Source organism: Amphiura filiformis, chromosome 5 (assembly GCF_039555335.1).
Source record: "Amphiura filiformis chromosome 5, Afil_fr2py, whole genome shotgun sequence".
NCBI lineage: Eukaryota > Metazoa > Echinodermata > Ophiuroidea > Amphilepidida > Amphiuridae > Amphiura > Amphiura filiformis.
In genome coordinates this window covers 23142292-23159233 of record NC_092632.1, presented here as the reverse complement: position 1 = coordinate 23159233, position 16942 = coordinate 23142292, and the positions used below count along the sequence as shown (strand labels likewise).

The 16942-nt window shown below is 35.4% G+C and overlaps 1 protein-coding gene across 3 annotated transcripts in view; it reads right to left on the bottom strand.

Moving 5' to 3' along the window:
- Nucleotides 1–246: 246 nt before the first annotated feature.
- LOC140152812 (E3 ubiquitin-protein ligase UBR2-like) overlaps nucleotides 247–16942 on the bottom strand; it is a 47876-nt gene continuing 31180 nt past the window's right edge. For all 3 annotated transcript variants that reach the window (XM_072175312.1, XM_072175313.1, XM_072175314.1), the window contains exons 37-47: nucleotides 16576–16631; nucleotides 14960–15056; nucleotides 14039–14106; nucleotides 12165–12330; nucleotides 4356–4455; nucleotides 3559–3692; nucleotides 2927–3098; nucleotides 1919–1996; nucleotides 1298–1474; nucleotides 887–988; nucleotides 247–458 (exon numbers count right to left, since the gene is read on the bottom strand). In XM_072175312.1, the coding sequence (XP_072031413.1) occupies nucleotides 317–458; nucleotides 887–988; nucleotides 1298–1474; nucleotides 1919–1996; nucleotides 2927–3098; nucleotides 3559–3692; nucleotides 4356–4455; nucleotides 12165–12330; nucleotides 14039–14106; nucleotides 14960–15056; nucleotides 16576–16631 (1292 nt within the window). In that variant the 3' untranslated portion in view covers nucleotides 247–316. The remainder of the gene's footprint in view (nucleotides 459–886; nucleotides 989–1297; nucleotides 1475–1918; nucleotides 1997–2926; nucleotides 3099–3558; nucleotides 3693–4355; nucleotides 4456–12164; nucleotides 12331–14038; nucleotides 14107–14959; nucleotides 15057–16575; nucleotides 16632–16942) is intronic.

Sequence of the window (16942 nt, the reverse complement as noted above, 5' to 3'; positions counted from 1 at the left end):
GTAGAAGAAAATCTAGCTGGGCTCATGAAATTTATGAACAGTGAATGTCCGTTCAATTTCTTTACATCTGCAATAATCTCGGGGTTGAGTAGGTTTTGAAATAATCTTACTCCCAATATCCACATATTTAACAATGGTAAATCTGATATGCTCCAATGCTTGCATCATCTTAGAACTGTCAATCAATTATACAAACCATGCAATTGACGCATGTGTATTGCACTATTTACGTTCAGGGATTTTTTTGTTGACTTCACTCTGGTGGTGGGTGTGCTACTTTACTAAGCCTATAGAAACCTGACAGACAGAACAGTTATCATAGATTCTGCCAGTCTATTGTCAGCAAGTTATTATTGGCTTCTAATTTATGTGCTACTTCAGCTGGAATACTATGAGATAACCACAGACAATGAAGCTTGGTGTAATGCTCCTGACTTAGGTGCAGTGGATTACCTCGTCTGTGGAACAAAACAATGATACATCAAAACATTGGTAATTTGGTTGCATATTTGTTGAATGGAAGTATTGACATAAAGGCAAATTGAATTATTTGTTCTGGAGATATGAATATTTTTATGTTGCAGACAACAATTAAAATTATTTAACCCTAACACCCTGAGGAGGGTTTGGTCAGAGGTGCCCTATGTGTTGCTCACCCCAACTCGCTGACGGGGAGGCGCCCAGCCTGTAGTATGTTGTTGTATTCACGGTTAACCAAAAAATACCACAGAATGCTTGTACAAGGTTTCTGGGCTATTTATATTGCACTAGTATGATGATCCAAGAGGTATATTCACAGGGAGAGGAGGCTCGCCGGTCACCAATATAGGATCAAAATGGTTTTGCTATCATTTGCATTGTCAGAATAACCTGATAATATACATACCTTAGTCCCGAGTCAGGTTCTCCATAATCATCTAAATATGGGGGTGTGTAGAAACAACCACGGTTCTTGGAAGACATTAATAGTAGCTGACACTCACGTACCCTGAAAACAAAATATGGTGATATTTTCTGCATGTTATCTTAGGTAGCATTTATTTCTCAAGTAATTAGCATGCCAATTTGGACAATAATTGCAATGAAAGAGATGGAGAGGGAGGAGAAAGAGAGAGGGGGGAGAAGGAGATATCTGGGCACTCGAAATACAGAGATGAGAATCCAAATTCAGAGAGAGGAGAGTAAAAGGAGAAGGGAGGAAAGAGGACAGAGAAAGAAGAAAGAGGATGAGATGAGAGAGTGAGAGCCATGGGCACTTATTCTAAAACCCTTAACTTTTCAGTTTTATAACACTCACCTTAAATAGATGCCAACACCTGCTCCACAACTGATAGCATGTGCTGTGCATGCCCCCACAGTCTCCTTGTCTATCTCTGTCTGACAGCAGTAACTTTGTGAGCAGACGACGGTACCACACACTAGACACAGTGCTGGGGCACGACTGTCACTTTGTGCACCACTGGCCTTTGGACACCTGAAATTGGATACAAAAATGTGGGTAAGAAAAAAGGTATAGAAAACCAACCACAGAGTAAATTGATGCCTAACACTCAGGGCTCATGATAAACAAGACTCATAATATCATGGATTGATATAGAATGGCATACACACAGCACCTAAGCAAATTCCACTTTGCATATTGTGACACTGATGCTTATGTGTATGTGTAACTTTATTGATGTATGCAGTAACAAAAGCTGAATAATTCTCGCCTATTACCAGCTGATCATAGTATAGGGTTTCAGTTTTGTACTTGTCTAATGGCATATCTGTACCCTTTCAAATATTTTGCAATACTCCCAACCATTTACTAGGTCTATGGCTTATTAGCTGCTGGTAAAATTGATTTCTGCTGAAAGGAAATTCATTCATATTTCTGTCTGTTAAAACTAACTTTCTTGGTTGCATATCTACTTACATGAACATTGACACATTATTCATCAAATCACTGTAGTCATCTGGTAGAGTAACCAATGGATTCACCTCAAGTGGAAATCTGTAATGACAATGAGCATGAGGATAGCTAAAAGGGGTGTTTCATTATTTTAACATCCTTTTTGAGTATGGTTAACAGACACAAAAAAAACTGATTTTTAAAATTTCAGTTGATTTAGATATTGAATTTGTGTGTTAAGCATAATTGCATGTACTATAGTGCCTCTCATAGGCTACCATGTTTTATAATTTCACGTATGTTGACAGAGGGAAAATACAAATTGGACGATGTCTTAGGCAAACAACCAAATCTGTAGGAAAGTTTATGCACACAAACATTTTGTAATCCTTTGTTTCTGATGGTATAAAAATCTCAACGTTTTGGAGTGAGTAGCATGGACGAGCCTGTGGATCACAAAGGCCCCTTTAACAAACTTAACTTTTTCAAATTTTGTCCACACACATAAAATGTTAAAACCCATGTGCACTTGATCCAATTCAAACTGGAGACCTTCAGAATTGTTCACATTTCCATTTTAAAGACACCTTAAATCCTTCTGCTGAATACAGTTTTCATACAGCTTCGTATTTTAAATATTTTCCAAACAAGTACCAGGATTTTTTTTATCTAAGAAATAACATAAAATGTTTCAGTTACACTGTATCTGTGCTAAACAACAGCTTCAAAGTTCTAGAATGAAATAAAAATATTAAAGAAACTTTACACCTAGAAATTATTGATTATCATCAATGAAGACAGAACCTTAGTTCAAAATCAAATTTTACAAAAAGCTGTTAAAGTTTTTTTATGCCTTTAAATCACGCTCAACACAGCTACCACGAAAATAAAAAAATGCAAATAAATTCGTTATGGTTTATGTAAGAAAATCAAGATTATTATTATTTTTTTTTTTTTTTTTAAGTAGTTCAAAGTCGGCTAAGCACACAAAATTAAATAAACAATAAAACTTTTGACAGCATTCTTAATTACCTCAATATCTTTGCATCAGAATTAGTTAGCTTTGGTTTAACATCTGGATGAGATCCCCATGCTCTGACTAGGTCTGACATCTGTGGTGCTATCTCCAAGTTAAACAACTCGGCTAAGTTAGTTGGTAATGCCAGGTAACGACACAGTGGAACAAATTCATCCAGCCCTACATCTGTCATATTGCATTGAGGAAAAACAATCAGTTTCTGTTTCATGTGTAGGGGTGAACTTACATGTTATATATCTGCTTTAAAAACAAGGGCACCAATGGTGCTATAGCCTCGCTTGAATTGAGCATTCAGGACTGCAATTTAGTGATTATTTTAAGTAGAGAGCCAATGTGTCGCAACATTTCAGTCAAATTGGAGAGATTTACAAGTCAACCTCTGGGTGACCTCTGACATTAGATGACCGCTAGCTGTTATTACACACATTTCCCACACCTTTAAATTTATTTCCCGCAAGTATTTGCAGAAATGAGAGGCATTTTCTGGAATTGTATAAATTATGTATATGACCCGGGGTGATCTTTGACCTTGTTGTCCTTGACACCTCACTTGACCATTCAACCTTGGTAATGATCTATTACTTCCAGTTTGAATGCAAATAAATACAAAACTAATTTGACTTACTTTGTAGCTCTGCTGGGGAAGGTACACCAGTAAGAAAATGAAAGAAAATAGCAGCACATCTAAGAAATGGTAGACAAGAAAACTGGACATGATTCCATAGAAGCCAGGCTGCTGGCTGACCTCCATCCTCCAGTCTGAATGAAGATAAAAACAACAAAGTATGTTACATTATAACCTTCAAGAAAACCAAAATTGGAAGATTTGGTAGAAGCAGGCTTTTCATTGATGGGTAACAATCATTTGCATAGTATAATTTGTACTCTTGCAGGGTATGCTAGCACACAGGTTAATAATGTACATCTTACAAAAATTCTAATTCTGATTTTTGATGTTTTTTAGATATTGATTTAGCAAATCACAAATAATGCCTTTCAGTGTAATATGTCCGTAAGTGATCAAACTGAGACATCATAAAGTATCGGATTTGGGTGTATGACACTAATCATGCTCTACATCATAAGTGAAACCTCCTTGATATATGAAAAGGTGATCTATTCTTATCAAAAAGCTCACAGGTTAAAATATTTTTTTAAAAACCTAAAAAAAACTGCATTCCGCATTAGGTTTTCAAACTTCAGACCAACTACTAACTTAAGATGACCTAATGCAGGCACCTTTCATAGTTTACACATAAATCAACACACCCCATGCATACCTTCACATCCACACCACATCACTCACCCCTGCTCATCTAAACATACATACAAACCCCTACAAATTGTCACCTACAGCTCTGGACCTTCATACACACCTCATAATGCAAACACACACATAAGACATTCATGATCACAGCTTACCCAACAAACTGCCTGAGTTCTGTATAGACTTTCAACAGTTGTTGTGTATCAGTATTGTACTCATCCTGTTCCATAGATTCATCACTGCTCCCTGCTTGGTCTACAAAGAACAATAATAGTGACAATATTGAGTTACATTGTTAAAGTTACAAAGTTAGTATTAAATTTTCTTTGTATTGCCTTGTCTCTTTGAGCCCAAATTAAAAGTGGACATATCTGATTTTATTTTATACCAAAAAAATACAATTATGTTTCTTATGGAAATGTTATAATATGGCTTTAAAGAAGAAATGAAAAAAGGAGAGGAGATGAACAAAGTAGTCACTTGGTATCCCCTGGAATTCAAACCTTTGACCCCTTCATGTCCTAAAAAAGAAACCACAAATATATGTTGTTAACTCATTAGCTAAAATGACCATTTGGAGTTATTACTCATTGGACTTATATTAGTGTATATCATCCATTAAGGGCTGGGGTATGAGCGTTTGGACAGTATTTATTTTGGGACATTAGAGCACATCAGACATATCGAATTGCATTATTGAATACGAAGAATGTCATTCTGATATCAAATAATTTTGATTTTTGAAATTAGCAATTTAATACACATTTTATGGCAAATCATTAAAATTGATATTTTTGATATTTAACAGTACTTGAAGTAAACTTTATAAATCTGATGATTTATACTTAAAGTGTATGTAAGTGGGATGAAAAGCCGACGATCAATTGAAAATTTTGACCTTTCGTATTGAAGATATGGATTTTTTTTCCCAAAACACCAAAAAAAATGAGGTCTTTTTGAAAAAAAATCCATATCTTCAATATGAATGGTCCAAATTTTCAATTGACCGTCGGATTTCCTCCTGCTACATACACTTTAAGAATATATCATTAGATTTATATAATTTACTTTCGAGGACTGTTATATATCAAAAATTTGAAAAATATCAAATTTTTATAATTTGTCATAAAATTTGTATTATATTGTGATTTTAAAAAATGAAAATTATTTGATATCAGAAAGACATGCTTCGTATTCAGAATGCAATTCGATAGGTCTGAGGTGCTCTCATGTCCCACAAAAAATACTGTTGAAACGCAATAAACGCTCATTTTGGATCCCTTAAGGGGGTACTACACCCCTGCCCAATTGTGTGCCTATTTTTGCATTTTTCTCAAAAATTATGGCGCATTGGGGACAAGTAAGATATGTATATTATAGGGGCAAGGACTACAACTACTGCACTGGAAATTTTATTTCAGCACAGCCAACAGTTGTGGAGTTACAGTCAAAAATGAGGGGAAACCAATATTTGATCAATAAATCAATAACTACTTGCTTTGTGTTGCTGTATTTTCAAAACAGTAGTTGTAGTCCTTGCCCTATAATATACATATCTTACTTGTCACCAATGTGCTATAATTTTGAGAAAATTGCAAAAATAGGCGCAAAAATTGGACAGGGGTGTAGTACCCCCTTAAAGTGTGCACATTTTGTTGATTTAAAGCTTGAGAGTACACTTGCATGCATTTTGGAAAGTGCATATATACTTTACCCCATACTTTTACCCTCAATTTTTGATTCCCCCCCTATTAAGGACTGAGTTTTTTTGGATCCCCCCTTTTAAGGACCCAAAATTTCTTTGATCCCTCTCTATTTTCCAACCCCCACCAAAGTATTTATGAACACTCCCTAGATATAATCAGAGAAGACCCTTTTACCGATGACCTACCCATTTATAAAAAGTGGTGTATGAACCAATCTTTGTTTTTGGCTTAAATCTGTTCATACCACGTTACTGTCAATTAAGCACAATTCAGTCACAAGCTATCATCATTTTCAATTTGTAAATTGATACTTCTAATGGAAAATTACCTTATTACCAGACTACCACATGAAATACTTAACAAGATTAAGCTTTTAATTTACAAGATTACAGTGTTTCGTTACAGGTTGTTGTGCAAGTGAAACAAGACATTTCATTCAACAAAACACACAGTCTATAGCTGCCTTTTGTATGTCTTTGTCTTTTTCTTATATTTCAATATCTCATGCCATGTGTTGGGATTGGCAATGGCTCTTGAGATTGGGGAGCAACTATAGAATATCCCTCTCAGGGGTCATAAGTTGGTTGGTTGTATGTATACTTGACTTGCAAGTTTCATGGATACATGGGGTATTTTGTTTCAATGTATGGGTGCATGGTGGGGTATATAATTTTTTGGATAAAACTTGATTAATGTAAAGTTAGGTATGACTATTAAACATTTTTTGCTTTTATGTTGATGTCTAAGGTTTATTAAATGAGAATCTGACAGGTGCCCATTGCAGAGATGCCAGTCAGTGTTGTCAAAAATTCCTGAAAAGGCAAAAAATTTCCTGAAAAATGTACTTTGCCTATACGTTTGTACAGGATCATCCGAGTAAAACTTCCTGAAATAATGAAATTTCCTGAAGACTGGCAACACTGCCATTGGGCACCCTTGGTTCCAAGATATCAAGTTTACACACAGTCAAAACTCAATTTATTTGTTCCGATTTGGTTTAAACCTATTTCAAAATATTCAAGGATTCAGAAAATATATAGTTTGACCTATGTATGATTAATCAGTCTCGACCTATTGGCAAAAAGGTCAAAGGTTGGAATTTGAGCTCCATAGGGTCAAACACAGAAAAGTTATCCAATGTTGATGAAAATGGTCTCAAAATGTTTGTCTTGTTATAATAATTCAGAAAAGAAATTGTTTGCACTACCTGCGATGTTTCGTTACCATGGTAGCACAGCAAAAGGAGTTGCTGCCTGTTGAGTCCAATTGATGTTGACATATTTCCTTGCATTACCTAGGCAACAAATTGTCATACACAGTGAAAACTTTCTTTTCTGAATTATTGTAACAAGAGGAAACAGTTTGAGACCATTTTTTATCAAAATCTGATCAATTTTCTGTGTTTGACCCACGTTGAGCCCAAATTTCAACCTTTGACCACTTTGCTAATAACTCCAGACTGATTGGTCTTAGGTAGCTTTGACCTTTTCACTAATAACTCCAGACTGATTGGCCTCAGGTAGGTCAAGCTATTGGAACTTTGAATGATTTGTTATTTCAGACAGAAATTACCCCCTTAGTGACATTTGACCCTAAATCTATGAACACCTCATAGACAATGGCTACTGTCAATGCATTCACCTTTGTTTATTTAGTTTTCTTTAAATTGGTCAACTTGACTTGGTCACGCAAGTACAAACTTTAGATCAGTAAGTTTAGAAAATAAACTTTCAACAAGAGTTTTTTAGTGCTTATAACTTAAGGCAGCCACCACAGATAAACACATTGCCCTTGCATTCACTCAAAAATATATAAATCACTGTCATTAGTTGCTCTTCTACCCCATATAAAGCTGAAGTCACACTCCAGTTGTAAATGACAAGCAATTAATCTTTAGTCAATAAAGTGGATTGTTTTATCCAAAGCAACAATAAACTATCACGCTCATACGATCAAATCTTAACTACTTGTCACTGTTATGTACTACATGTACTGTCATCTCAAATGCACTGACATCATTGAAACACTGCACAAGGAGATTCTTCAAATGAGCTGCTGCTGTTGTCTAGCTTCACTATGATGTTTTAAATGCTCATGTCTCTCAACTTGCCCAACCAATCAACGTCACAACTGTGAATTCTCAAACTTGAATACCAAGGAATTTTAAACTGTTACATAATTCTTCTTGCACCTCATCAATATTTTAGATATAATAGGCATAATGTCTTAACTGGTCAATGTACAGAACACCAATACCAACTGGACAAGTTGGTCCACTTGGTCATCTAGTATAGAGGCCTTGCATTCTTTTATCGATTGGCTCCAAACAAAGCATTTGAACCGGTGTCCTTCACCGTAGTTATGGCGGAGTGCAGTCCATTCAATCAAATGTTGTCATCAACCTATTCGATCGTAGTGCAGGGTTATATGCGCGAGCCGAACTGTCACGGTAGATTGCAATCATGCTTTTGTTGAATGCATTTGAGTAGTCCGCCATATTTACGGGATGATACGTCACATGCAAGGCCTCTATGGAAAATGGCAGCACATCACAGTGTATTAACTACAGCTTCTCTTCAGAAGAAACACTGGCACAATGTTTTCACTCATCAATGGTCAAGTTCATTATTACAAGGTTGTATCCTTTGACTGCTTCTTTTGGTATCATTGGTAATGTCACTTTTCTGCTTCTGGTAATTTGCAATCGACATCTGCAAACCATTACCAACTTCTACCTGGCCAACTTGGCTGTCGCAGATCTGACGTTCATTGTGGTGGAAACATGTGTGAAACTCTGGCAATATGTGACATTTAATGGTTTTGATATCAATGATCTGTTTAAAACACTGATTCAGTGCCACAGTTATACTATCGTATGCTATTCAACATACTTCACATCCATCTTTCTTATAACACTTGTCAGCTATGAACGATATTTGGCTGTTTGTCATCCCTTGGTATCACACACTGTACGAGCCAAGAAACGCACATGCCTTTTGGTTATGGGGTCATGGATTTTATCCATTTCTTGTGCCATTGCTGTTACATCAACAACTAGGGATGGACGTTATTGTATTGAATGGCCATCAAGAGAACCCTATGAATTTGTACCCACTCAAGTATCCTTTTGCGATATTGGTGTTCATCCAGACAACACCATTCATTACTGCTCTAGTTTTAAATGCATATTTCTTTCGTCAAATTTATTATGAGCTCATCGAAGTTCACACTCAGAGGAACAACGAAAACATAATGAACGTACACATCGTGATGTATCTAAAATGCTCATTGCAAATTCAGTGGTGTTCTTTGCATGTTTGCCACCATATCACACACTTAATTTAATTATTTTTGGTGTGAAAATGTCAGGAGGGCAAATAACCATTCCTAAAACATTACTGTGGATTTCTATATTCTTCAATCTTGTGAATTCAGCAGCTAACCCTTATGTGTACAGCATCGCCAATAAGAGATATCGTAAAGCATTGCTTCAGAGGCTCGCCAAATGCTGTAGAAGACACACAGATACTTAAAGAAACATAGAGGAACATCTAGGAATGCATAGAAAGTGAGACTCTATTGTCAGAATTTTGAACAAAATTCTTTTCAGAAACACATTTCAGATTGCTATGGAATGGGCTAGTCCATTTAAAATCCACACTCCCCCATGGAAGATTTTGGAAATATCTTCCACAGTGGGAGTATGAATTCCAAATGGAATGAACACATTAGGCAGCTCCATTTGAATTTCATACACCCTTTGAGAAAGATTCAACCTGAATCTTCCACTGAGGGAGGGTGTCTTTCAAATGGAGCTGCTAATGTGTTCATTCCAGTTGAAATTCATACTCCCCCTGTGGAAGATATTTCCAAAATCTTCCACAGTGGGAGTGCAAATTTTTAATGGAATTGCCTTATGTACATGTTCATTATTATTTAATTTTATTATTAACATTTCATTTATACAGAGTAGCCTTATCATTATATTTTGTATCACCACATAATGAATTTTTCATTATAGTCCTGTGCTTTGGGGCTTGTGCTTATTGCCCATTATAAATTTCTCTCATCATTATTATTATTATTATCATTACTAGCGGGACACCCGCGCTACGCGCGGGTCCCGCTAGATGAGTAAATGGGAGCGTTCACTAAAACAGGAGGAATTACTGAACAGGTAGAATCATTGACAAGGTAAATTTTATTTATCTGAACCTGACCATCTTTAAGCCTACGTTTCCATTTTAACTTCTTTCTTTCTTTTTAGTTTTTTCTACATGGGCCAATTTTGTTCCATTAAAAAAATTCTGCTGCTAAGCTTCCGATTTTCCGTTACCATGTTTTTTTATTTATTCAACCCCGTTCCCGTTATTTTCTAAATCTGTCCTTTCATACATTTCCATTTAATTTGCTGCATAGCTTGTGATTTCCCGTTTTCATGTTATTTATTTAATTCTGTCCTCAGTTTAATAGCTTTTTTATTTAAACTTCCTGATTTTATATTTTCCCCCTTACATTTCCTGAAGAGTTTCTTTCTTTCCTTCTTTAGCCTATTTTATTCCCGGTTTCATTTTGTGACTTAGCATAACCCACATACTCGTACAGCCTGTTTGTCCTCATTTTGTTTTCTTTTTTAATTACAGTAGGCCTACCTCTTCATGTTGTTTGTACTTTTTAACACACATCTTTTCCCCGTATTTATTACGCCTACGGTCGTTCACCCGTAATATCATTCATTACGTGACTCTGCGTCGTTTACGCGTGCAATGGCGTAGTGCTGCGTTACATTCAGCTGCGGTATCGCTGCGCTTCTGCGAGCGGCTTGGCATTAGATACGCCCGTGCGACACGCAGGCCTAGCTTAGTAACTGACTCCTCTTTTTGTTTACCTTGGATAGCAACGGACCACATTTTCACTGATTTTGAGGCCAATTCTTGACCGTTTTCAACCAAATAAAGTTTAAACACGTTCCCGTATATTCCTCGATCTCCCGTATGAATTTGGCGACATTTGGATCGAAACTGACGGAGCCTTTATAGCGATACATACATACATAGATACATAGATACATAGACACAACATTCCCCTATTTATAGTAAGATTATACCAATGTTGCAATTCTAAATTTATTTTCAAGCACTTAGCTACTATTTGTACCAATTTGTTGTAGCAAGTATGGTAGAGCAGTTCTCTTAGATTCTGTGTTGTACAAAATACAGGTGTTGCATGCTTGTAATTTTCATGGATAATGTTAGTATTTCTTACTACTAGTTGTGTTGTGAGCTTTATCTGTACTCTGTGAGCAGGCATTTTGGAAAATATTGAATTAAAAAAACAGGGGTCCAATGATTTGAGTGGGGAGGAAAAACAAAAATCAGAAAAAATGGGAAAAAATTTTGAGGACATTTAAATAAATGAGTTTTGAAAATTATGGACAATTACTTGCAAAATATAGCTTCAAACATTAAAATGAGACAAATAAACATTTGAACAAATATAACATAACCTAATCATGACAAATATTGTTGCAGAACCATAGAAAACATGCTGAAATCATGTGCTGAACACTGATGAATATTAAACAGAATAAAACTAAATTGCAGGAAAAAAAATCTTCAGTGAAGCTATGCAAATTATGCTTGACATTATAGACAACCTATACTTTGATCAGTACCAACGAAGTGGACGTTTCCTTTTTATATAACAGCACCTGTCAAAGTAGATGACTTTTTGTGCCATATCTCTTGGTTTTATTTTCAATTGATTGTATGGAGGATAAAACAACTGCCACAATAGGTCATTTATCTATATATTGGTAGTATTATGACTCAATAAGCCAGTTCACAATTCCAGAACAGAGTGTATTGTGGATAAAATCCACGAAAAAAATTGGAGATAAACACGGCGACTCGTGCAGTGTTATTTCAACGGGAGTGAACTTTGCACTTTTAAAAAAATGCAACCTACTTCTTTGGTCCAGATGTCTTCTCAGTACTTGCATATACTAGCAAAGTATTGATTGTGATTGTTTCAATTGGCTAATCTTGAAAAAAAAAAGAAAAATCACAGGATTCCTTTGAGTCGCAGTTCATTCACACGGCCGTCAATAGGGGAGATTGTTTCTGATTATCTCTTGTCGAAGAACTGTCACATGACCGTCTGAGCATGCACAATTGCAATTTTCCGAGATTGTGAACTGGCTAATACCATCTGCAGTGTTTAGTGTCCACCTATTAGGTACCAATCAGGTGTACATACCTTGTGCTGCTGGTAGTTGCGCTGTAAGCATTATCTGTACTATATGAGCAGCCAATACCATCTGTAATATATGCAGGTTATAAATAGCACCTGAGCTGATGACTGCATTGAATGCAGTCGCTTCAGTACTGTGATATAACCTAGGTAGACTCAGACATAAGCTAACCTGTAGTAGGAAGAGATATATATCAGAATAGTACCATGGATAAGTGAGTGAATACTGTCAAACATGCAAACACCCCCCATGTTAAATTGGTAATAATCAGGAAAGTTGAAAAAGAAGGAGGAAGAACGGAATTATATCCTTGAGATAATCCCGTAGGTTATCCTGTCGCACCTATTCATAGTCCTTTATTCTCAAGTAGTTACACATCTACTTGAAAGTAGCCTTTTCTGTGATGTGTGTTGCCGCCTCCGGTTGATTAATTTTCACTCCAGAATTGAAACCATATCCAATGTTTCTATAGATAATTCCTTGAAAGTATGACACGTGTGTGTGTTAAGTACCTGATGTTGCTCTGCAGGGATACCGCACGTGGATACTATAAGAAAGAAATGTAGTTTTGCAAAGATTCCAAAAAAATCCGCCCATTTTGGAATATATATTAATTATTTAGGAGAGTGTTTTAGGATTTTGTTAGAAACGGGATGATTTTTGATCATCTATATTTTATTGTTTTTTAATGTATTTTCCTGTCATTTCCTGCAAACCTAATAAAGATATTTTGATAATTGAAAATAGTCTGTATCATAAATCGTAGAAGTTGAAAGCGTAACCAAGCGTGCAAAATTATTATTTGCCATGGAACTTCGGTCATATTTTATTTGAAATAAACTGGATGTTAGGATCTGCATGCATGGTATGCATGGTATTGATGGTATACAGACACTGACCTTCCCTAAAACCAGTAAGCAGCAACTTGTGTATCACACCCGTCATGGGTTCGAACCCTTTTGTTGTATTTTATTGTTAAACCTAAATAGCGTGATTGCTTTTGAATGAGCGGCAACACACATATTTTGTTTGAGGATAGCTGGATCTATCTCCTTCTTTTACATCTTCTCTGGTAATAATGTAGCTTAAAATTTGCCACTTTAATTCTCAAGAATAACTTGTAGAAATTGTCAATCATTTTTTTAAAACTATTTGTGTATTGATATACAAGATATGTGTTATATTATTTATTTTAAATAAATCATATTTTAATGATATATCCTTATTAAAGCAATATTGTAACCTTTGCTGAGGAGGACACCATCATTTTTGCCAAAATTGCTGATGAATCTGGCTACAGCATCCATTTGGTGAGTCTTGGTAGACATCTAGTACTAGTTTGTGACCTACTAGACTTTCTTCCACTAGATTTTCCCAGCTTTATCTTTGAAAATCATATTAAATTGGTAAAATAAGTTTTCTTGTAAATCCTTGTTTCACAATTCTGATTTTTACTTTATTGTTATGTACTTTAATGAATAAAAATACCCTGCACAAATCAAGGCATTAGGTGCTGTATATGTAATATAATTCATATGATCCTAATATTAGTCAAACTTCCGTATGGCTGAAATGATTCGTAGCCTGGGTGAAACTAGAGGGTGTTGATTACACATTGTGCAGATCAACTCCATTAATGATAGACTGACTGATACAAACACTAATACAGGCGCAACAATGAAATAGTGATTTCTTGAATTTCACCCGATTTGTTTAGCTCAAAATTAAAAGGTTACATAAATGAATGTGAAAACTACCATTTTGTAGAAAAAAGAAAATACATTTCTACGAAAATGTTGCAATATTGCTTTAACAACTCATCTATTTACTGAAGCATTTTCTTGTGTTTCGTTGCCGATTGATTCCCAATGTAACTTACCAACAATGAAAACATATCAAGATCTAATATGGAAATGCTGTCAGGACCCGTATTGAAGCCAGTCAAAGCTGAAACAAATCAAATACACATGATACATGGGTAATCACAATTACACAATGCTCCTACTGAAGGGAACAATGACAGTGAAAAAGTTGATCCTAAATATTTATGTAATATGAATAAATAAACTGTTGCAATATTGTATTCTCATAAAGTTTGTCAATTGTTGCAATATTTGTATGTATCTCATTAATGTAACCTCATGTATTCTCATAAAGTTTTTCAACTGTTGCAATATTTGTATGTATCTCATTAATGTAACCTCATGTTGTATTCTCATAAAGTTTTTCAACTGTTGCAATATTTGTATGTATCTCATTAATGTAACCTCATGTTGTATTCTCATAAAGTTTTTCAACTGTTGCAATATTTGTATGTATCTCATTAATGTAACCTCATGTTGTATTCTCATAAAGTTTTTCAACTGTTGCAATATTTGTATGTATCTCATTAATGTAACCTCATGTTGTATTCTCTAAAAGTTTTTCAACTGTTGCAATATTTGTATGTATCTCATTAATGTAACCCAATGTTGTATTCTCTAAAAGTTTTTCAACTGATACAATATTTGAATGTATGTGATTAATGTAGCCTCATGTTGCATTCTCTAAAAGTTTTTCAACCATTGTAAACTTACAAATCAGTAATATAGTTGCTCAAACTCCAATGTTTTTGTGGATGGTGTCTGCCTTTTGTCTCTTTTGTCCAAAAACATTCATTTCAAAGCATATATGCTTGTAAATGGAATTCTACGGTATATATCATACCTTCGTATCGTGAATTGATATCAAACATATAAACTTGATGTGTAAAATAAAATTACATGGAACTTAGTATTATTATCATTAATCTGTACCATACCTGCTAGTAATTCCAGAGCATGTTGTTGGATAATAGAGTGGTTAGCAATGCAAGTACTGGTGGTGGCAAATCTTATTACTGACCGTAGACCATCAATCTAGAAAAGGTAACAGTACATCAAGGAAATATATAATATGATGAAGCAAAGTGAGTCACTTCTTACATCACATTAATGGGCTATTCCTGTTGAAATCCATACACTCCCTAAGAAGACATGGCCTTAATTAATCTTCCACACAAGGAGTGTGAATCTCAAATGGGGTTACCTGAATGAGTGACTCTATTTGAAATCTACACCCCCTGTATGGGAGATCAAGGTCATGTTTTCCACAGGGGGTGTATGTATTTCAACTGGAATAGTGTAATTTTCATTCCATTTTAATCTATTTATTTCCCTATTAGAGGGTTATATGATGCAAAAATTCCATCAAAATGGGCAATTCCATTTAAAATCCACACCACACACATAGTTGAAGATTTCACTGCCATCTCAATTCCAGTTGCACCAGCTGGAAATTTACTAGGTTTTATGTAAAATTCCAGTTGAAAATTGATGAAATTTTAAAAATCCAGTGATCAAATCTGGCTGAATTTACACAATTTGCCCCAAAATAAGAACTGTTTGGAATTCCAAAATCTCTTGCACTTTCCCATTATATATGGATGATATTATACATATATACCGGTATATTATACAGATGAAAATCTATCTGCTAGCAATGCTGGAATGTCAGTAACTGCTAATTCATAACCTCTGCGTATGTTTAGATTTTTCATAATGCCCTCCAAATAACTGATGCGCAGTTATTAACCTATATGAAACCAATAACCAATGAAAGACAAAATGCACACAAACAAAACATCACTGCACTGATAGGGACTGCTATTATGATAAAGCCTGTCACATATGGAAAAAAAAAAAGTCACATATGGAAAAAAAAAGAAAGGAAGGTTTTATTTCATACTCTAATGGTGGCCCGCAGGTCAAATTGCTAGAATTGTACATTAAACACACCTAAACAGACACAGTGCAATTTGCAGGCAGCAGCTAATAATCAGCGCCAATATTGCAACATTGAAACAAACAACTATACAAACATCCAATCCAACCCAACCCCATCCCCCAGTAGGCAATGAGGATAAAGTGCCTTGCCCAAGGACACAACACGTTGGCACAAGCGGGGCTCGAACTCGCAACCTAAGGATTATGAGTCGGGCGCCTTATCCACTCGGCCACACATGCTTCCACGTGGAAGGCCAAGAGGCTCAAAAAAGCCCACAGGGTGCAATCTTGAATGTTCAAGATGCAATCCTGGACATGTAAGGTCAACATCTTAGGCATGTTTTGAGCCTCTTGGCCATTCATAGTGTCCTGACAAAGAACCTCAAAAACCAACTGACTTCTATTCAAAAAATCCATCAAGTTTTGGATTCTTTCCTAAATGCATGCTATTAAAGGCAGCATCAGGTTATTATTTCACCCTAATAAATGAAGCTATGGGAAAGAAATTATGACACATTACCACGAATTGTGTCACTTTGAAGCGATTCATTTGGCTCAATCTATAATATTCACTTTCTTGCCCAAGTAATAATATTTGTTTTTGTTGACTCACCTGTCTTGAGGACAAGCCTCCAAACAATGCTTTGCCTTGTGTCCTCAGTAAAACCTCTGTAAAGAAATACATACATACATAGATTGCCATCAGTTATACTCAGCTTCATATTAATACTACTTTAGCAAAATTTGGTTCAGCTTGAAAATCTACTTTTGAACTGGTTTATAAATAACAGTGGACAGTGTGTAACAGCGGATGGACAGGAACTGTGGATGTCCACCATTCCCAAACAGCTTTACTATAGTCTGTATGCTTTCCTTGAAGCAGTAATTTAGACATTTTTTTTATTGTATCTCTAAACATAATGATGGTAAGTATTTCAAAGTATACATTTTCAGACAGGAAATGATGCAAGCAATCCAAC